Genomic DNA, 20383 nt, shown 5'->3' with positions numbered 1-20383 from the left:
TAAAATCTAATATAAATCTTAATTTAAAATTTCACTATTATTTATACTTTATATATTTTTTCCTTTAAAAAAGTCTATTTTTTTTAGATGAAATATGTTGCTCTCTCCATCATCCAATTGTTGTGTGCTCATTTAACAGGGGACGAGTTTTAAGAAAAATAGATAAAAATAAAATTTTTTATTTTTTTTAAAAGAAAATTAGTATTTTTTACTAAAAAAAATGAGAATAATTGTCCTATAATTATTTTTTTTTTATGAATTGATAAATTTGTATTTTATGATAAAATAAAAATTAAAAATAATAAATAAATAAAGAATAAAAAAATAAAATTTGTGTTAAAAAAAAAAGAAAAAAAAAAGCATAATTAAAATCTTACAAAACTCATCAAATTTCTGCTGATTAATCATTGGCTGCCGACAAGATTTAACACTGTTAAGAATGGTGTTTTTTAACAAGATCATCCTGAATTCAGACATGGCCCACATGAACCGCCGTTGGGCTTCTAGACACTTCATAAAGGGCTCGAAGCTTAACCCTAAGTCCGCGTTATCTGCTCCTATTTTCCTCTTTTCCGTTTCCCCCAAATTGATTGTCGCGCGCTAGTTCTGCAATGGATGCTCTTCAATCAAGCTACATGGATTCCCCATCTCAACCGCAATCTGAATCCCAACCGCAGCCTCCATCTTCCGTTGATTACGAGAACCATTCCTACTCGGACAATCAAATCCAATCCGAGAGCCTCGACAAAACCCTAGATTCGTCGAACCAGACTGCTCAGAACGGAGCAATTGCCGCAGGCGAATCGTCACACCTTCCGAGGTCGGATTTATTGAAGCCTTTGTTGCCGGAGAATGGTTTGACCAACACGCACAGCGGCGGCGGCGGCACCGAAAAGGACGCTTCCGGCGGCGAGGAGGAAACCACCAGCCGAAGGAAGCGCCGTTCTCGGTGGGAACCGTCTCCGATCGAGTCCACCAACGAAAGCGCCGCCGCAGCCGGAGGAGCTAGCGACGGCAATTCCGAGGCCGGAGGAAGGAAACGCAAGTCTAGATGGGCGGACGACGAGCCCAAACCTGCGATCCAGTTGCCGGATTTCATGAAGGATTTCACCGGAGGTATTGAATTCGATCCTGAGGTTCAAGCTTTGAATAGCAGATTACTTGAGATTAGCCGCAAATTGCAATCCGGTATGCTTTTAGATGATCGACCTGAGGGCGCTAGGTCGCCCTCGCCGGAGCCTATCTATGACAACATGGGAGTGAGAATTAACACACGGGAGTACCGTGCAAGAGAGAAATTGAATAGGGAGAGGCAAGAGATTATCTCACAGATAATTAAGAAGAATCCAGCCTTCAAGCCTCCTGCAGATTACAGACCTCCTAAGCTTCAAAAGAAGCTTTACATTCCAATGAAAGAGTACCCTGGTTATAACTTCATTGGTTTGATAATTGGTCCAAGAGGAAACACGCAGAAGAGGATGGAGAAGGAGACGGGGGCGAAGATCGTAATTAGGGGGAAAGGATCGGTGAAGGAAGGGAGGCTGCAACAGAAGAGGGATTTGAAGCACGATCCATCCGAGAATGAGGACTTGCATGTTCTTGTGGAGGCAGACACACAAGAAGCTCTTGAAGCTGCCGCGGGTATGGTGGAGAAGCTTCTGCAGCCTGTCGACGAGGTTCTTAACGAGCACAAGAGGCAGCAGCTTAGGGAGCTTGCAGCTTTGAATGGTACCATTAGGGATGAGGAGTTTTGTAGGTTGTGCGGCGAGCCCGGTCATCGTCAGTATGCCTGCCCGTCGCGAACTTCTACGTTCAAGAGCGATGTTTTGTGTAAGATTTGTGGTGATGGCGGCCATCCGACGATTGACTGTCCGGTGAAGAACACGACCGGAAAGAAAATGGACGACGAGTATCAGAACTTTCTGGCTGAACTCGGCGGTACCCTCCCGGAGTCGGCTACCAAATCTAGCTCTGCAACACTTGCCCTTCCGGGTACTGCAGGATCGAACCCCCCTTGGGTAGGTGGTACTAGCGTGACTAGTACTACAACCCAAGCTGGTTCGGGGGCGAGTTTAATCAAGCCGAAAGAATACGATGAAACGAATCTATACATAGGTTATTTGCCTCCTAATCTGGAGGATGATGGTTTGATTGGTTTGTTTGCGCCGTATGGTGAAATTGTCATGGCAAAGGTTATCAAGGATCGGGTGTCGGGCCTGAGTAAAGGTTATGGTTTCGTGAAATATTCGGATGTTCAGCAGGCTAATAATGCCATTGCAGCCATGAATGGACACAAACTGGACGGAAGAACAATTGCTGTTCGGGTGGCGGGTAAACCTCCCCAGCCTGCAGTGCCGCCGGGCCCTCCTGGTCCTCCCGTGCCGCCGTACCCCGCTCCGAGTCAGCCTGTCGGTGTCTACCCTTCTCAGCAGTACAATGCTGGTGGTCCTATCGGAAGTGCACCCCCCGGGAGCTATGCTGGGGGTCCTGTTCCTTGGGGACCTCCCCCTCCCCCCCCACCCCCTTCGTATTCCACATACCCCCCTCCCCCACCCCCTCCGGGATCGGCTATATACCCCCCAGTTCCGGCTCCTCAATTTGGAATTCAATATCCTCCTCCTCCTCCGATGCCTCCAGGTTCGTCTAGTGCATCGATGCAAACTGTTTCATCCACTGATACACAACATAGTTATGCTTCCAGTGGTGAGCAGCAGCAAAGTTACCCGCCTGGAGTGCAGTTTCAGAGTAGTGCGCCCGTCCCATCTGTGCCGACCTATGTCTATGGAAACTCAGTGGCTTCAATGCTGCCAAGTGCGCAGCCCCAGCCCCAGCCCCAGCCCCCGTACCCGACACCCCCACCTCCATATAGCTATCCACCCTATTATGGTGCTGTTCCTCCTCCTCCCCCTCCTGCTGCCCCTCAGCAAGGTGTTGACCCTTCCCATGGCTTGGGTAATGTTCCCTGGGCCACAAATCCGCCAGCGCCGCCGGTTGTTGAGAAAAGTAACTATGGCGGAGACTCTGAGTATGAGAAGTTCATGGCAGAAATGAAATGATGATGATGATGATATTCTTTACTTTATAAATGAGGTAACCAAAGTCTCTCCTTTTATATTTGGCCTTTGATTTTTAATAGCTGCATTTTGGTATTACGAAACATATTGCCTAACATATATATTATATGTCGTACTAATTTATACTTTTCTGGGAAGATTGAGCCTGCCAAGTCTGAGGTGAAATTTCATTTTCAGCTATCCAGTGGAAGTATTTGTTGTTAGTTATATGGAAGTTTTGATACCAGTTTCTCTTTCTTAACTTTTTCATGAGATTCGATTTTATAATACCAGTTAAAAAGGTAAATGGGTATATTCAATTTTCAGGAAGTTACTCTTATTCTCATATATGTTCAAGAGAAAACCACTGATCTTGTTATATTAAGTCATTAATCATGCAGGATGACAACTAAGCTATCTTTTTAGGGTTTCTATGTCCCCCTCGACGTCATTTGTTTAAATTTAATGAGAAAGTCTGCATGCCAGAGATATTTTAAGGAACCTTTTGATGAAATGTTACTCTCTCATTTGAAATTGTTTGAGTCTGTGCAGACAGACACATTCTGACCGATACGTCAATCTGTGTTGCATATGGGCAGTTCCTCTACCATCTGTTGGAGTGCCAGCCTCCTATGAGCTTATTTATTTGTTGTTTTTTTACTGATCTGACTGACTGTGCAGTTGCTCATTATTTTAAGTGACATGCTGATGATTATTTGACATATCATAACACTTGTTTCTTTGGCATTATGTAATATCTTGACAGGCTGCTTGTTGGAGCACTTGTCATCCTGATTTCTTCTTAACCCTTGCCATGATTTAGTTGTTGGAAGTTTGGGACTCACGTAACGTAACCTTGCTGTACTGTTACCTTGCAGAGAGTCGATGACAATCAGTATCAGCCATGTCTGTTGCACTGCAGCTTCATAACTTGTCTATTATCGATTCTCTCTTTTGTAGGACTATTTATTAGTTTCTGGATCTCATCTCCTTGGTGCTTCTCTTTCTCGCGGAATCTAATTCTCTAAAATAATGTGCTCTCCTCCTCCTCAACTTTTTAGTGTCTATTACTGATGATTCCCGGTGTTGACTGCCGCAGTATTTGGGTGTAATTGCAATTATTTGTTTCCTGTGACTCTGAGCTTGATGGATGGCGCAGACGGCAGGTGGGATCGATGGATGGATATGATATATAGGTTGAACTAACAGTTCCCATAAATCTTGGCTTTCGATTTCAGCTTTACATAGTTCTTTGGAGCTTACCACTGGACTTCGAGTTCTTCTGCATTGGTGTGTTGAATCTTCTTTCCTTACCTTACCTTTAGTGGTCAATCAATTTGTGGGATGAATTTGAGAGTTTAGTTTCTTAATGGTTGTGTTGTGAATGATCAAAAATTGCAGGAGGAAGATAGATGCTTTGCTTGGCCCTTAAAGAAACCCCAGTCCAGTCCAGTCCCGACTATTATTATTACTACTATTATTATTATTGCTAGTAGTAGTATTAGTATTGTTTTCAAATTATTATTGTACTAAAAAATCACTTTTAAGCTATCTTTTTCAACCATTCAATACTGCAGTTAAATGAAAATATGGTAGCTTTTGCTGGTTTTATTTGAAATCAAAGTTGTGAGTCTATAAACTTACCCTCCTAAAACAACTTAAGGAAACACAAGAAAATTGCAGTGTGTATGTATGTAGATATATGTAGAGAGAGAGAGAGAGGGGATGAATTCTGATCAGCCTCAGCCTCGGCCGCGGGAGCTCTGGGATCGAGCCACTACAACAACCAAGAGCACCACCACGGAAATCAGCACCGATGCCTTTAGATTGTAGTCCAATGAATCTGCCGTTTCTCCTTTCTTGCTACTGTCATTTGGAAGCTCAAAAAGCTTCATGACCCCGTCAATCAGCCGAGCGATTCTTGCCTTGGCGTTCGCGGCAATCCAGTGCAATAGCTCCTTCAATGGCTGGGAATTGATGATGGGGCTGTCCTTGCTTTTATCATCTTCATCATCTTCATCCATCTTGCTACTATCTTCATCCATCTTGCTACTATCTTCATCCTCTTCGTCTTCTTCGTCGTCTATCTTGTGGGCTGATCAAGCTACCCAAGATCAATGAATGATACTTTTGGTGTACGCACCACAAACAGCAAGAATTGTAGAAACAAACCTGCAGTAATTGAGCCTCTAAGCTCCTTCACAACTTCGTTGTTCATCACAGCATTCCACACGGCCTCGTCAGATGACAGAGACTTCACCATTTTCTGTAATTGCAGAAACTTAGAAATGCTTAGTGAATCCAAATATGGAGAAACTAGGGATTTGGCACCTGAACAGAGGGTTCGGATTGCAGCAAATGGAAGGTATCGTATACTCTGTCTGATCCATGAGGCTGAACCTGCTTTCTTGAACTCTTGAAATGCAGCGATGGCTCCACCCAATCCATCTCCAGATCCTCCTCAACAATGTTCCTCCTCGAAGACGATGCGCCAAACACTCTGACGGATTTCAGAAACAAGAACACTGGATGAATTTCAATATGAACTTAAGAATTTCAACTGATTCGTTCTAAAAAAATGTTGAGAAACAAATACTCTCGCAGTATATATACGTATATAATATGTATGTGCAAAGAATGTGCAGTTTGATTTCTAGCTTTGCATACATACAGTCAGGCTGAAGCTACTGATTGAATATGAATGATACTCAAGTGTTTAGGTATGAAGTTGTGTATTCTAAATTTGAATAAACTGCCAATCTGCCATGGATATTCTTTGTAATCTCTATATTTTCAATTCAAATATTATATTATGCTATCATTTTGGAAAGCACGATAAGCAGAGAGATTTTGAGAATTACTGTTGAATAGCAGAAACTGCGTGTTCCACTTCGACTTTCGACGGAACCGTTCCGAACAAGTAATCTTCGTGAAACGCACGCGTCGTTCTCCCATCCTCATTTCCATCTATACACTCCCAATCGGATTCATCGCTGAGGGTAGACGGCGAGCCGTGCCCCCAGGTGGATGCAGGCAAATCTATCAGCGAACAAAATGCTTGCCTTCCGCTGCTGTCATTGCCGGAAGATAGGGTTAGGGCGGAGGACGTGTTTGGGGAGCTGTTTGTATTGAAATTGTTGGATTTTCTGGAATTGCTATTACGAACGGCGGTGGAGGCGTTCGAGGACGGCGAAAATGGCTCGGCCGACGCACCGCCGGCTCCGGCTCCGGCGCCAGACCTAATAGCCCTCTGAACAACGGTTCTCATGATTCCGCCGGTTCCTCCGCCCATTCCTCCTCCTCCTCCGGCGCGGCCTCCCCCAAATGACCTCATACAAATGTATGGATTGATGGATAAGGATCTCTGTTTGGGATATTTTTAGCATTGATACTGTCAGTCTCAGTATATTGATTTTGTATCTATTCCAGTGTGCTTCGTTTTGTTTTTAGATGATAATATCTATATATATCTAAGAATATTTCAGAAGATTTTATTTTATTTTATAATTAAAAATATTAATTGGATAATTTCATGGCCCAAATCCTCCGACGTAGGCTTTTTGAATGGGAATGAATGAATTTTGATATAATATGTACTTAAGTAATATAAATTTAATATAAATATCTTCATTCTCTTATTTAAGAAAATATAAGAATATGAAACTATAAATAAATTTAATTTTATACATTTTTTAAAATGTTTGAAATAAAAAATACCATTGAATATATAGAACGGATAAGTTTGAAATGAAAAATGACAAACAAACACAAATTTAAAATAATTATAATTTTATGTTACTGTTAGGTTACTTAATTTTTGTAAACAAACACGAGACATAGCCTCCAAGCGACTTGATCAACAAGAACTTCACTCGGACTGTGTTCACTGTTCACAGCTGTAATAGTAATTTATACGTATCTGTTACAATTTTATTTTTATTTTTTTAGAAGAAATAGAGAATATTTAATAATGATATACTCACTTCGCGGTTTTGTATATTTAAGTTTCACATAAGAATTAAAAAAATAAATATTTTATTAAAAAAATAATAAATAATTAAAAATACTTTTAAAAATATAATTAAAAATAAATTAAATAAAATATAATATAAAAAATTAGTAATATTTATTATAAATAATTATCGAATGAAATAATAATTAAATGTTTAACTTTGCTAAAATAATAATGAAATAGATTTGACTGACGGGGTAAGTACTGTTATTAAAGATTTGGGTTCGGGTGATGAATCAGATCCAAGAAAGGCGAGTCGAAGAGATCCAAAAAGCGGAGCGGCGGAGGGAGTTCATCCTCAGTGACACTCTTCCCTGCGGCGGTGCATCGTCATTACGCCTGTGGTGAGCTCGCGGCGGCGCGTGTGGCCTCGAGTGTTGGATAGGTGCGTTTATAGTTTTTCTCCCTCTCTCAATTGGTTGTTTGGGAGATTCTGTTGTTTTTTTTTTTTGGTAAATTCTGTAGTTTGATTTGCTGGTTTTACGCGATTAGGGTTAGGTGTTTCTATCGTTTTCTTCTTCGTTTAACTGTGGATTGTTTGAACGCGCTAATGAAGCTTAATTGAATGTGAAATTGGGGGTATAATAGAATGTCGATTTCTTGTCTACACACCTGAATTGATAACCCTAGTTTCGGAACTGACATTTCTGCCATTTGCAAGCACAATGTGTTAATTGCGAAATCTGATTGATTCCAAACGTAATCGATTAGGACTAATTTTTTGCCCTAAATTGTGAATTTGGTAGATCAGATGTCCAAGGATGTAGACAACGACGAGAATGGAAGAAATCTACCTGGTGCTGAATCCAGCCCTCCTGGAGCCCTAACATCTTTGTTCACCAGCTTGCTCCAGCAAGCTTCCGTTTATGGCGTTGCTGCTGGTTATTGCATATCTGCTTCGCTGCTTTCGATCATCAACAAATGGGCAGTGATGAAGTTTCCATATCCAGGAGCTCTGACTGCATTACAGTACTTAACCAGTGCACTTGGAGTTCTAATCTGTGGATGGCTGAAGCTAGTCGAGCACGATAAGCTTGATCTTCTTACAATGTGGCGATTTCTACCCGCGGCGGCAATATTCTATTTGTCTCTCTTCACCAACAGCGAGCTCTTGCTTCACGCCAACGTCGACACGTTTATTGTGTTTCGTTCCGCCGTCCCCATATTCGTTGCAATAGGCGAGACCCTCTTTCTGCACCAGCCATGGCCGTCGGTGAAGACATGGATGTCGCTTGCAACTATATTTGCTGGCAGTATTGTTTATGTCCTAACTGATTATCAGTTCACCCTCACTGCTTATATCTGGGCTTTGGCGTACCTGGCGAGCATGTCCATCGATTTTGTCTACATCAAGCATGTAGTGATGACGATTGGTCTGAACACGTGGGGGCTCGTGCTGTACAATAATCTCGAGGCGTTGCTGTTATTTCCCGTCGAGTTGCTTATAATGGGAGAATTGAAGAAGATAGAGCACGATATTTCCGACGAGGCGGATTGGCATTCGATTCAGGTGATCTTGCCGGTGGGGTTATCGTGCCTGTTCGGTTTGGCGATATCGTTTTTCGGTTTCTCCTGCCGTAGAGCGATCTCAGCTACTGGATTCACTGTTCTTGGCATAGTGAACAAGCTGCTAACAGTTGTGATAAATCTTGTTATTTGGGATAAACATTCGACTCTCGTCGGGACCGTCGGGCTTCTGATTTGCATGGGTGGTGGCATCTTGTATCAACAATCTACCAGCAAGAAACCTGAATCTGCTAAAGGGGAGGCTCAGGTGAGTGATGAAGAGCAACAAAAGCTTCTTGAATTGCAAAGTATTGCAGATAGTGATCAAGAAGCAGCAAAATCATAGTTCATTTGGTGGGGAATTCCCACTGCTAAAACTGTCCTTTTTGTTCTTTCTTCATTAAATTCTTGTATCTTTTGTGGGCTTTTTTTATTTGTTTTTGGTCAATTTGGGTGTCTTGTAGTATTTTTTTAGCATATGGAATAGCTGAAATGATTAGGACAATCTTTGGTGAACGAAAAATGGGAAGCATTTTATGATATACAAACCAAAAGGGTTTCTTTTAACTGTTAATGGGAAATCTATAATACACACAAGGGAGGTAAAAAGGAGTCTTCTTTGAGCTATAGGCATGTTCTTACAAGGCTTGCATCTCAACATGGCTGTGGGCTTTTCCATTTTCCGAGGTTGACATCGGCGAATTTCCGGTCATCTCCTGTACTGGCGGTGGATTAAGTGTAGTCGTTGTCAAGGCTGCATCATCAGGTAGGCGAATCTTCATCTCCCGGTGCTCTTGGCACAGGGCACACCAGTGGAAGCAGCAGTGCACTAGGCAGGGGTTGCACGGCGAGTTCTGCATCGAACATGGGAATGATTAGTACACAAGAAGTGTAATAAAACCGGAGGAATTGTGAATCTTATTACATCACCTTGAGATGATACTTCCTCTGCAACAACTGCCGGACAATGCCGGAGTATAATCCACATATCCACCAACTGTAAACCAACGCCTCGCAGATGAGAAAAGTTGTCCTCGGCTCAATAAAACCGTGTAGGGCTGCGGTTGCTGCAGCTACAGCAAGGCCACCCTCGACGAAAATGGCGTGGCAAATGCATGGGCGAGCCCATGTTGTACCTTCTCTCACTCGCTCTACATTGCGCCCGAACAGAACACACGGGCAAAATAGTCCGGTCTTACCTATTGCAGATTCAGAATCATTAGCATTCTAACACCAATCGAATATGTAATAAGAACGATAATGTACACACAGCATGACAAAGAATCACTTGCTGAACAACATACTTTAACCAAGATTGAGATCATTGTTGAATTGGTTTACAAGTTTCGAAAACTTACAACTTTCTGTATCTTCTGCACATTGAAAAATCCCGGTGGACCAAGGCTCGTCTCCTGGGGCCTGATAGCCGTCCGGTAAAGGCTGTCTACATTCGCCACATTTGCGAATATGCAACTACAGAATGAACCGCCAGAAGTAATCAAACAAACTTGCATATTGCAATCAACTAGAGGTATATGAAGCTATGCTACATATGTAGATGTGTGCTAAAGGTAAAATTGATGTGCCTAGCAGACAGAGTACCAAAATTCACAGAAGCATCAAGCAAGATAATCAGCTAATCACAATCAAGTGTTCAGTACAAACACAAGGAGCTCAAGAACAAGCTTAATGCAGAGCAATTGATGTGTGAGGAGATGAACTTAGAAAGCAACATTCAAAACCCCTTGCCTATGAACCCTATATTTGTACACACATACAGTTGTGGAGGACGTTGATGATGGATTGAGTTCTGTTAAATACAACGTGAGAGGATAGCTCAAATTTAGAGAAATTGCAGAAACAAAAGTGTCATCACAACCAGCCACATCCACGGAGTTTATAAGGGAACAGGGGAAGGATACGCACCTGAGGAACATCAATTGGTTGGTTAAGCTCGCCGGGTTCAATATCCTCCACCGGCGATTGATCCTTGCCCAATTTCACATACCTTGAGGGATGATTAATTTCCTCCGCCATTCTCCAACGAATCTGAAACGCAAAATGTTTCGAAACTAATTCAATTCGAGAACGCCGACCTCAAATTCGAAGGGAACAAACAAAATGCAAGCAAAGTGTGGTTACAGTAGCTGCTCTGTAACAGTCGGCACTGCAATCAGATTGAACCAAGATGCGAGTAAAATTTACAATCGTAATGGAACTGATTGTGATTTTGCAGTGCGGAATCGAATTTCATTACCTCCTTTCTGCAGAATCTAAGCACTGGATCGTCTCCCAGACTCGGAAGATTTATTGCCTGCTTCTCAGACTGTTCACCGCTTACTCCATGATTGACTCACCCTCACTCGCGGTTCTACCCTGTACGGACACATTAATATTATTATTATTTATTTATTTATTTTTGGGAAATTTTTGGGCTCGGGCTTGAGGACGAAAAGAAAAGAGAAAAAGGAATAAAGCCCAGCCCAATCTGTAGAGAGTATTCTTCTTCTTCCTCTGCACTCACTTTCGCCATGGCAGATCACCCCAGCCGATTTGCGCGGCTCCGTCCTCGCCTGCCAACAGAACCAGGCATTGTCTGCCTCTCACGTCAACTAAAAACCAGGGACCGAACGAGGTATTCAATCTTCTTCTCCGGCTTCCATTTCCATTTCGTTGCTTCTCTCCGTCAAATGGATTAAGCGTAGGGTTAGTGTGACATTTTTAGGCGTCCTCAATTGATTTTTTCGATGTTGGATTCATACGGCAAATTTTTCAATGTTACAAGTGAAATTTACAGGTTATGGACGGATGGTTTGACTAATTCTGCTACATTTGCCACTTAAATGGCAGGTGGGAAACCCTAGACTCTCGTGCTTGCTTGTGGTTTATCTAGAACAGTAAGGATGGGAAATCTGAAATACAGTTCACTCTCCGCAAGTTGTTCGGACTGGTATCAAATCATACTCTTAGATGAACTATCTTAGTCGAATTTTTGCTTAATGGAGTCATTAATTTCACTTTTTATGTTGTTCACTTGCATGTTCAAATCCATGCTCAGATTTATGCATTAATGGGATAGTTCATGACTGAGAGTGCACATATAGTCACATCTGTAGCATTCTACCCTTCCATTGATTGTGAAATTAGGCGATTTTCCTTTAGATTTTATATGTGTTGAGTATAATTCTTTAAATTTGTGATTTAATTTGGAATGTTTATACTAATAATTACTATTGTATAGAGTATAGGAGAGTAGAATTTATATTTAAAATTATACATGTTCTCAGTATATTTGAAAATTATTTGAAAAACCTGATTTAGGATCATCTAGGGTCGAAAATTCCCCAAATCAGTTACTTATAAAATATTTATTTCCATTTTGATGATTGTTGATAATGAACCAGTCCGCCACTTTGCATGATTTAAATAATGTTGAAGTTATGATTCACTCTTATGAAAAACCTTTTTAACATAGCTAATAATCTTCTATATATGTTGAAATGCTATTTATTTTGCCTTGATTTTGCGTAGACACTTGTTTGCGATACCGTAGTAGAGCAGGTTATCACAACATGTACAAGGAGTCCCGTGATACCATATGATGGCTTTCAATCATAAGATCTCTCATCACTGTATCCAAATTATCCATCCCTGTTGAACATCCCTTTCTTCGCCTCCCCTGCTCCTGCAAGCCCAACCATCTCCGATGCCTTGCCTCGCTCAGGTTTGTATCGACTATTTGTAGTCTTATGTTTCTTGTTTACGCCTTTAAATTGTTTGTAGCATTATCTTCAGATTCTTTCTTATCCTTGCATTATGGAGATGACTTCCAATCATAAGATTGGTGCAGAGCAGATGTACACTGAGATGGCTTCCAATCATAAGATTTGTCATAGCTGTATCTAAATTATCCGTCCCATCAAGCATCCCTTCCTTCGCCCTCTCTGCTCCTGCAAGCCCGACTGGGTGCACCACTTTACTCTGGTTTGTTTCTGACTTGAAGCATTTATTTGTTGATATAATTTTCATCAGTCTTTTTTTATTTGTTGGTTCTTGACATGACTGATTACCTGATTGTTGTTGATTCAATTGTTTGTTTTGTCATATGTAAAAGAGTTCATTATGGTATTGGGGTTTGGGAGAGTATTTTATGGCTATTGATTGTTCCAAATTTTAAGTTATTGCTGGGATGATTGTTAGGTTTGCATTCGATTCATCTGTAATGATGTATAGTTTAGGGATCTTTGTAAAGAGGGGCAATGCATGATGCAATTAAATTAAATGAGGGATCTTTGTAAAGAATGGTTGTTTGAGCTGTGAAATTGTGATCAGCATTTTGAATATGCATGATTCATGGTGATATTGGATATGATTCTTGCTGATGTTGATGAGATTATTACAACTTGAACAGATGATTAAATTAATATACGAAGAAATTGTGAGTAATTGCTATTTTTAGTAATACTGCATTCCCTGTTATATTCTTCTAAAATGTCCCTTCATATATTTGCTCATGTTTCTAATTTTTGTTGTATCGATTTAAACATTTTATATAACATAGAAATCCAACTATTTGGTTAGGCCCGGCCCACTTCAATGTCGGTCTACGCTTTGGCTTTTGGAAATTTGAATTATTGTCTTCACTGCGTGGTTTTCACCTGTTAGAATTCTCTTGTTCTTTATTTCAGTTTTCTAGAGACAGGGAAATGACGATTTCTCGGTATTTTTGTGGTCGGTCTTGTCTGCATTAGGTGTCTTGCTTGCCTCGTAATTTGATTTGATCGTGATTTGAATTCAGTTATGGATTTTAAGAATTCTGACCGAAGATGGTGGTTTGGTCGATTTTCTTTGGACTCACTGTTTCTGGTTGGATGTGCCGTGATTATTCGAAGGTAATTAGATAAGGATCGTTTGCCGCCGTAATGTTCACGAGCGTAGACAGGGAGATGCGATGTGGTTGAGGAATCGAAGGCGTCAAAGAGAGCGTGATGCAATAATTAGGATGGCTGGCGGAATCTCAAACCATCATCGCCCTGCAACCAATCCTAGGAGAAGACCATAATCACGCGCAAAACCTACTCTGGTTTGTTAGTCCGATATCTCCAATACTGTTAGTTAATTAGTTTTTCTTCCTGCCACTGTTACGTATTCATTAACAATTGTTAAATCTGCCATTGTAGGTCTTGATTCTGATGGTTCTTTGTGCGATGTCTTGGATCAATGTCATTGAGTGGCTACTCTGTGTTGGTGATGATTTAATGCTAGGTTCTCGATTAGGGTAAACTGAGGTCATTGTTAACTGCATTTGGGACAGTTATATTTCTCATTTACATAACATGCAGTGGTTATTTGGCTAAGTACTCAATGAATGAAATATTGACCTTTTAATTGCATCTTGAACACGTAATGGTTTCATCACTTCTTGAGAAGTTTATTATTCAAACATTAGGAATAATATTACAAAGGTATTAGTCCTAGTGTTTAATTTGACTCATTGTGCTTACTTGGTAGTTTGCATTTGAACCTAAACTACTGAAATTTTTTACACTAACATCCTATGTTATACTTATCTGTTTCCATGTTTCTCTGTTACAGTTTTCTCAATCACAGTTGCATGGGTCCCACCGGTGAACAAGTTGGTATGTAAGTACCCAATCCAGTGCCTATCCATTCATTTACCAGAACCAATGCTATGTTTGCCTACATATGATAGAATGGTGTAAAATCCTGGTGGACCTCAGATTAGAAATCCCCGTAGGCTATAGTTAGTAGTTAATTGTTATGGACATATGAATCAGCTTTCTTTTCTCAAAAATTTATGTCGCATCTTGGTAATTATGTTAATTGCTTGCTTTGTTTTCTGGACAAGCTTTAGTTTCTAACATGGCAACTTATTATTTTGTTGTACATGAAATTGGCATGACTAGGTCCTACAATACTATCCGGGTTCCTAATGGTTATAGTGAGTGTAAGAAACGAGGAGCTTAGCCAAGTCAATAACTTCAACGATCTTCATGTGGAATAGTTTTGGAAGGAGGCAGTGACATGCTTTCTGCTATGCTATGTAAGTATTTGATTTTGCATTATTCATTTATTTATTTCTGTACACTCTTCAAAGGGTTGGTCAATTTTTTTTATAGTTGTTTAATAATCTGATAGTGTGTTGCATAATAAGGAAGTTATATAGGCTTGGCCTGGAAATCAGGATTAGCCATATGTGTTATTTTCATGCATATGGTTTTTATGTTCTCTTTGTGTTAGCAGTGCAGCGTAAAATACTGCATAAGTTTGATAGGATACATATTTACTGCTCTCTCCGGAGAGAGCCGCTGTAATATGTATCCAATCGAACAACTATTCTATTTTTGTCATTCTCCAAAGGTGGTGCTGGCAATCAATCAAGCTAAATGTTTTACTTGTTTATTTTCAAAAGTAGACAAGCAAATCTCAATGTTTTGGAGTACTGGGGTGTTTGATCTGTTTTTGGTTTATTTTATATGGAGATTGCTAGGAAGATGCATGTGTGTATTAGAAATGGATGTACAACCTGTACCTGTGGTTGTGATGTTATGTGATCAATCTATGTATCACTTTATTGTCCCAAAGTATTGGATTATATAATTGAGAGGGGTTAGGATATAGTAGTTAGTTGTATATCATGCTGGCAATTAGTGTGTGCTTGCTTCATATTATATGTCAATATTATGATTAGATTTCTGGTATGATATCATATCGCCATACTGGCAATGCACGAGGAGGATGTTTCGATTTTTCCAGTCAGTTCTGGAACTTCTTTTTTTTTTTTCTAAAAAAAAAAATCCCTTTTGATTACGAAGTGACCAATAAATAAAGCTCTTTTGTAACATTTTGAAAAAAAAAAAAAAGAATTGGTAATATTTTGTGCAAGTAAATGTATTTGACGTTTTTCTTTTTTAAAATAAGTACAGTTGATACATAAAAAATATATTATATAAAAAATGTGAATGTAAATAGTATCTACGTCTTGTGCCAGTGCTGGCATGCTTTTTAAAAGCCATTCCCATTTGACCCGCCCTGTGTATAATGAGCATCTGGCCCAATATTAGGTTGCAGAAGCCCATTCAATAGCCCCACTTGTCTTACATTACAGACATGCCCACGTGAGGTCGACAGAGACGCTAGAAGCCCACGTGCTGCCTGCCAACGGCACGACGGACCTACTTGCCATGGTCAAAAAGCCCATCCTGCAGAATAAGCCCTTACGTCCTGATATATTACCTGCACAGGCCAACTCCAACCGGCCCAATGATTACTATCCAACAGCAGACAAAAGAACATACTGTTTACCCAAAGCCCAAAAGGCCCAATTGAATATGGCCCAGGCTCAGTTGAGGCCAACACTGTCAATATAGGCCCATTCGACAGACCCAAACATTGCGTCCAACGAGCCGACATGAACACGTGCTGTCTGCCTAAAATCCTATCCACGTGTACTCAGAAGCCGACAGAAGCACATGCTGTCTGCCAAAGCCCACGTCTAGTTGTCATGGACCATCAGGCCCAATGTTTTTTCTGAGTGGGCTGTATAGCCCAATATTATGTCAGCACAAGCCTATTTGACAAGCCCAATAGCTGTCTCCTAACACCTGACAAGATCACGTGCTGTCTGCTTATTAGATTCCAATCACGTGCAATCGCATCAGCTGTCGCCTAGCGGTCGACAAAAGTACATCTGTCTGTCTCTCCAAATCAGAAGCGCACGTGCAGTGGTCCTGGACCATTTGGCCCAAATGTTGTTTCTGTATGGGCTACATAGCCCAATGTAATGTCAGCGGAAGCCCATTTAACAGGCCCAAAAATTGTCTCTGAACACCCGACAGGATCACATGCTGCCTGCCCAGACACCAACAGACCCACGTGTAGCTGTCAAGGCCCATCTAGCCCAATGTCGCGTCTCTCGCGGCCCAATTGTAAGGTCGGAGCAGGCCCATTTATAAGGCACCTGAATGTCGCAAACACGCCGACAGAAGCACGTGCTATCCGTGCAGATCCCGACAGATCCACGAACAGTTGTTATGGCCCTCACGGCCCAATGTAATGTTAGTGTAGGCCCATCCCGCAGGCCCAAGTGCGGTTGGTCAGGTGCCGACAGATACACATGCTCTCTGCAAAGACCCGACAGGGCCACGTGCTGTTGGTCGGGACTGGACATACCCACGTGCGATTGGTCAACGCCTGTCGGGCACGAACGATCTGACAGGGCCACAATATTTTCACCCGTGACCCGACAAGCCCACGTGCTTCCATCAAGGCTCATCCAGCCCATTCCATTTTCAGTCTAATTAATCAGGTTATGATTATTATTATACATTTATTAACTTAACCGATTAGCAAAATAGCTATCCAAGAAAAATGAATAATAATAATTCTCTACCCTAAAAAATAAAAATGAAGAATAAATCTCTACCCTCCGACGGGGGCTCTCTTTCCTATCAGCATCGGATGGGCTTCTGAGGAGATTAATATAATAACATCATATAAATATACTCCTACCCGAAGCCTCCTGGCTGCCCCACTGAACTGATGAGTTCACAACTATTCTTACTAGCATTCATGCAAACTTGTTAGTCGTTACCTTGTTTATCAACTTTATGTTCTGAATTTTCATGTGTTGGCTGGCTCTTGCTGATAACCATGAATGATATATCCATCTAGAAGCTGCGGAAATGGGATCCAAACGCTTGCTTACTTGGTTGGAATATTAAAACAACACTTGAATCATTCACAGGACTAGCCTGGACCTCTTTACTGCTGCAAGCCAAGAACCCATCACCATAGCATCAGGCAATTCAGGTAGGAAATTTTCAATCGAACACATCATCTGCATAGGCTGCTACAACCAAACTTAAATTGGTTGAAAGTTTTATTTTGCCCGAATAATGCAATTCCCGCTAATAATTGAATCGAAAATAATTGATTAGGTGGAAAACCCAAATAGAAATCCAAACATAGGGCTTGAATCGAAACACACTGGTAAAATTATTGCGGATCCATGGAAAACCCAAATAGAAATCCTCCTAAATCTATACAGTATGTTCGTCAATCATTCCAGATCCAAAACTATATAGCATACGATACAAAAAGAACATATGGGAAAATAAATCCTAACCCGCGATTAGGTGAATCGTAGAGAGATAGTTACACAATATTTCAAGACGAATTTATCAAGTATTCACACAAATAATTGATTATATATGTTCTTAAACTATCAACATTTCAAGAAGAATTTATCAAGTATTCACACAAATGATTCATTATGTTCACACGAATCCATTCCAGATCCAAAACTAAAAAGTTATCATTACCAAGCATTTAAATCTTTCGAAATTAAGGAACACTGCAAAACGTAACAACCAAAAAAGAAGGAACAAAAAAACCACAACATTTCAAATCCCTAAAAGCAAATCAAATTTCAGCGACCACGGGCCATAATTTCACGCAAATACAGAAAAAGGAAAGAAAATTCGTGATCTAAATCCATACCCATGGTTGCAGAACTTGTCTTCGAGGAGATGAACCAGTAGCGAGAGCGACACGCTCGACTCCGCAAGACGGAACATACCTGTTTTTCAAAAAAGAAGTAAAAAATATGAATGCAACTAATAACTGGACCGGACAGGAACCCATCCTTTTTATAACTGTAAAGGCTTATATAAAAGCCCACATGGTAGTAGGGTTTGTATTGATGTTTTCGAAACTATTTTATCAAATAATAATACTAATAATAATAAAAAAAACAATTAATCAAAAAGGTCATTTATATATTTCAAATTTAAATATATTACATTCCGAAAAATATTTATATTTATGCAAATCATATAAAATCACACAGCTCTAACTTGAAAGATGAATAGAGAGAGAGAATGGTACCTGAAAGATCTTCCTCAACATGTTGCCATCTCTCTTATTGAATTCCTTGATTCTTGTTCTATCTACTTCAGTTTTTCTCAGTTTGTTTGTATTCATTGCATTGCCCCACTTGGTACAAACTGTTCTTACAAGAACCCAATCAGTTTTGCATCCAATTCTTCAAGTTCATATATGGATTCTTGCAGCTTCAAATCATACTAGTTAAATAAACCTTTGTGTGCGTTTCAATCTGCATTGAGCTCTGCTCTGGAAGCATTCATCCCTCAATTCATTAACAGTCTTAACATCAATCATTCTGGAACTTCCCGACCAACGCTTCCATTGTATTTGCTCTGCCCTTGGACTCCCTCAACTCCACCAGAAAAGATTCATACAATTTTGCAGCACCAGCTGGTTTCAATCTTAATGCTTCTTCAATAGTCTTCACATCTTCAAACATCATTTGAACTCTACTAACTTCCTTGGGCATCTGAGATTCAGATTCTGGGTTCAAAATGTCGAGATTCGAATATCATATCACCATGGGTAGCCATTGTATCTGATTCAGAGCAGAAGGCAAAGCAGCAGAATTCACCTTATTCTGGTTCCTTACAGATGCCAATTCAAAAGAGTCATGGACTTTCTTGTTCTACCCTACAAAATTCATGAACTTGATTGATTATCATCACAGTCATAATGTTTCTTTAAATCACTTTCCTCTTACACTTCTTCTCATGACCTCAGCTCGTCCTTTGTCTCTACTTTAGCTTGGAACCGAGCCATCAGAGCTTCCAATTCAGCCACTCTGCTGGATCTTTTTCGAAGAATTTAGAGCCTACCTGTGAAAATCTCTATATAAAACATCTTAATCAATAAAAGGAAATCTATACCCTAAGAAGTTCAATGTAGTATTAGCAATTTAGCATAGCACCTGCATTCGGTACAGTGGCAAGCATCCGCAGGCTTGAGATGGTTTTCTGGAGAGTAGCGATAAACTATGGGGCTTCCATCTTTTTGTACGCAGCTTGTTAAGTGTTGACTTCGGAGAAGAATCTCATGATCTTCTCTGAAGAACAAGGAATGATTGGAGATGTTCTCGTTAAGAAAACCAGGTCTGCAAAATCAAATACACCAATGAACAATCAACCTTCAGTCATCACTATCTATGTCGTTCATTAGAAGGAACGAAATGAAATAGTAAACACGCTAAAACCATGAATTTCTGAAAATGCTTGAAAGATTCTAACAATCGCTTCATTTTTATCCACGAAAACATCACGATCAAATTGAAAAAACAGAACAGCAAGTCAAAAATCGCCGTCAATGCTGATCGATTTTGACAATTGTTTCACTTTTATCCATGAAAACATCGATCAAGTTGAAATAACAGAACATCAAGTAAAAATCCCCGTCAATGCTTGATCAATTCTAACAATTGCTTCACTTTTATCCACGAAAACATCACGATCAAATTAAAATAACAAAACAGCAAGTCATAAATCGCCGTCAATGTTTGATCGATCCTTACAATTCTCTTTCGACAGTAGATGTTTCAAAAGGTGGAAGCGACTCAACTTACAATCTTGATACGGCCATGGCTTGTGGCTGTAGGAGGCGACATCAGGTAGTTCCGAAATGGCGAACGAAGAAGAAGGCGCCGTCAGACAATTGACAAATGGAAATTAGGAATGGGGATTTAAACGGAAATGGCTATATGGCGCCTTCGGGTCGGGTTTTCCATTTGACCCAAACCCGCCCAGTGGATAGCCGCCCTTATAAGATTTTGTGCTTCTTTAATGTATTCTGTATTTATATACTATGAGTTGATTTTTTATGTTGTAATTTATATTATATATATATTCATACAAATTATTTTATTTATAAGTTATGGTCCCATTCCTGTATCATATGCAAAAGTTGAAGA

General features: G+C 40.3%; 4 protein-coding genes and 2 long non-coding RNA genes across 25 annotated transcripts; 3 read left to right on the top strand and 3 right to left on the bottom strand.

The window, feature by feature from the left end:
- Positions 1-530: 530 nt before the first annotated feature.
- Positions 531-4692, top strand: LOC127245851 (splicing factor-like protein 1). Of its 5 annotated transcripts, none has more exons than XM_051266942.1 (3): positions 531-3090; positions 4153-4343; positions 4455-4692. In XM_051266942.1, exon 1 carries the CDS (start codon positions 612-614, stop codon positions 3054-3056), a length of 2445 nt encoding a protein of 814 aa, XP_051122899.1. In that variant the 5' UTR covers positions 531-611; the 3' UTR covers positions 3057-3090; positions 4153-4343; positions 4455-4692. The 5 variants fall into 5 exon arrangements, with proteins under 5 accessions (XP_051122899.1, XP_051122898.1, XP_051122897.1 ...); XM_051266941.1 differs by having other exon boundaries at positions 4014-4343; XM_051266940.1 differs by having other exon boundaries at positions 3932-4343.
- Positions 4631-6472, bottom strand: LOC127245852 (uncharacterized). Its single transcript, XM_051266943.1, has 4 exons — positions 5915-6472; positions 5385-5553; positions 5226-5319; positions 4631-5148 (listed from the first exon to the last, which is right to left on the bottom strand). The coding sequence occupies exons 1-4, from the start codon at positions 6385-6387 to the stop codon at positions 4796-4798; spliced, it is 1089 nt and encodes a 362-aa protein (XP_051122900.1). The 5' UTR covers positions 6388-6472; the 3' UTR covers positions 4631-4795.
- An 807-nt stretch (positions 6473-7279) lies between these two features.
- LOC127245848 (GDP-mannose transporter GONST3) lies at positions 7280-9093 on the top strand. Of its 2 annotated transcripts, none has more exons than XM_051266934.1 (2): positions 7280-7450; positions 7817-9093. In XM_051266934.1, exon 2 carries the CDS (start codon positions 7817-7819, stop codon positions 8915-8917), a length of 1101 nt encoding a protein of 366 aa, XP_051122891.1. In that variant the 5' UTR covers positions 7280-7450; the 3' UTR covers positions 8918-9093. The 2 variants fall into 2 exon arrangements, with proteins under 2 accessions (XP_051122891.1, XP_051122890.1); XM_051266933.1 differs by having other exon boundaries at positions 7812-9093.
- Positions 9094-9142: 49 nt separating this feature from the next.
- Positions 9143-10947, bottom strand: LOC127245849 (cell number regulator 6-like). 2 transcript variants are annotated; one of them, XM_051266935.1, is made up of 6 exons: positions 10829-10947; positions 10714-10738; positions 10498-10620; positions 9930-10044; positions 9502-9770; positions 9143-9425 (listed from the first exon to the last, which is right to left on the bottom strand). In XM_051266935.1, the coding sequence occupies exons 3-6, from the start codon at positions 10606-10608 to the stop codon at positions 9210-9212; spliced, it is 711 nt and encodes a 236-aa protein (XP_051122892.1). In that variant the 5' UTR covers positions 10609-10620; positions 10714-10738; positions 10829-10947; the 3' UTR covers positions 9143-9209. The 2 variants fall into 2 exon arrangements, with proteins under 2 accessions (XP_051122892.1, XP_051122893.1); XM_051266936.1 differs by lacking the exon at positions 10714-10738 and having other exon boundaries at positions 10829-10866.
- Positions 10948-11084: 137 nt separating this feature from the next.
- On the top strand, positions 11085-15282 carry LOC127245850 (uncharacterized). 4 transcript variants are annotated; one of them, XR_007837501.1, is made up of 8 exons: positions 11085-11206; positions 11422-11521; positions 12103-12295; positions 12367-12555; positions 13464-13654; positions 13752-13859; positions 14167-14214; positions 14499-15282. It is a non-coding gene; the product is annotated as an uncharacterized LOC127245850 (long non-coding RNA). The 4 variants fall into 4 exon arrangements; XR_007837502.1 differs by having other exon boundaries at positions 11091-11206; positions 11369-11521; XR_007837503.1 differs by having other exon boundaries at positions 11110-11277; positions 11369-11521; positions 12355-12555.
- Positions 15283-15477: 195 nt separating this feature from the next.
- On the bottom strand, positions 15478-20165 carry LOC127245847 (uncharacterized). Of its 11 annotated transcripts, none has more exons than XR_007837497.1 (7): positions 20039-20165; positions 19391-19573; positions 19184-19310; positions 19055-19113; positions 18481-18963; positions 18094-18172; positions 15478-17440 (listed from the first exon to the last, which is right to left on the bottom strand). It is a non-coding gene; the product is annotated as an uncharacterized LOC127245847 (long non-coding RNA). The 11 variants fall into 11 exon arrangements; XR_007837499.1 differs by having other exon boundaries at positions 19199-19310; XR_007837493.1 differs by having other exon boundaries at positions 19055-19310.
- Positions 20166-20383: the final 218 nt, after the last annotated feature.

The sequence above is a fragment of the Andrographis paniculata genome, unplaced genomic scaffold, assembly GCF_009805555.1.
Source record: "Andrographis paniculata isolate CXL003 unplaced genomic scaffold, ASM980555v1 Contig25END, whole genome shotgun sequence".
NCBI lineage: Eukaryota > Viridiplantae > Streptophyta > Magnoliopsida > Lamiales > Acanthaceae > Andrographis > Andrographis paniculata.
Note: the sequence above shows the minus strand (reverse complement) of the source record. Positions and strands in the feature narration are given on the sequence as shown.

What these genes read in the sequence shown, in the direction of transcription:
- LOC127245851 (XM_051266942.1), top strand. Translation starts at nt 612, where the DNA reads ATGGATGCTCTTCAATCAAGCTACATGGATTCCCCATCTCAACCGCAA.
- LOC127245852 (XM_051266943.1), bottom strand. Translation starts at nt 6,387, where the DNA reads ATGAGGTCATTTGGGGGAGGCCGCGCCGGAGGAGGAGGAGGAATGGGC. An exon ending in GCAGTTTCTGCTATTCAACA is followed by an intron (nt 5,554 to 5,914) that starts GTAATTCTCAAA and finishes GAAATCCGTCAG; the next exon opens with AGTGTTTGGCGCATCGTCTT. An exon ending in TAGAGGCTCAATTACTGCAG is followed by an intron (nt 5,149 to 5,225) that starts GTTTGTTTCTAC and finishes TAGCTTGATCAG; the next exon opens with CCCACAAGATAGACGACGAA.
- LOC127245848 (XM_051266934.1), top strand. Translation starts at nt 7,817, where the DNA reads ATGTCCAAGGATGTAGACAACGACGAGAATGGAAGAAATCTACCTGGT.
- LOC127245849 (XM_051266935.1), bottom strand. Translation starts at nt 10,608, where the DNA reads ATGGCGGAGGAAATTAATCATCCCTCAAGGTATGTGAAATTGGGCAAG. An exon ending in AACCAATTGATGTTCCTCAG is followed by an intron (nt 10,045 to 10,497) that starts GTGCGTATCCTT and finishes TTCATTCTGTAG; the next exon opens with TTGCATATTCGCAAATGTGG. An exon ending in AGAGGAAGTATCATCTCAAG is followed by an intron (nt 9,426 to 9,501) that starts GTGATGTAATAA and finishes TGTTCGATGCAG; the next exon opens with AACTCGCCGTGCAACCCCTG.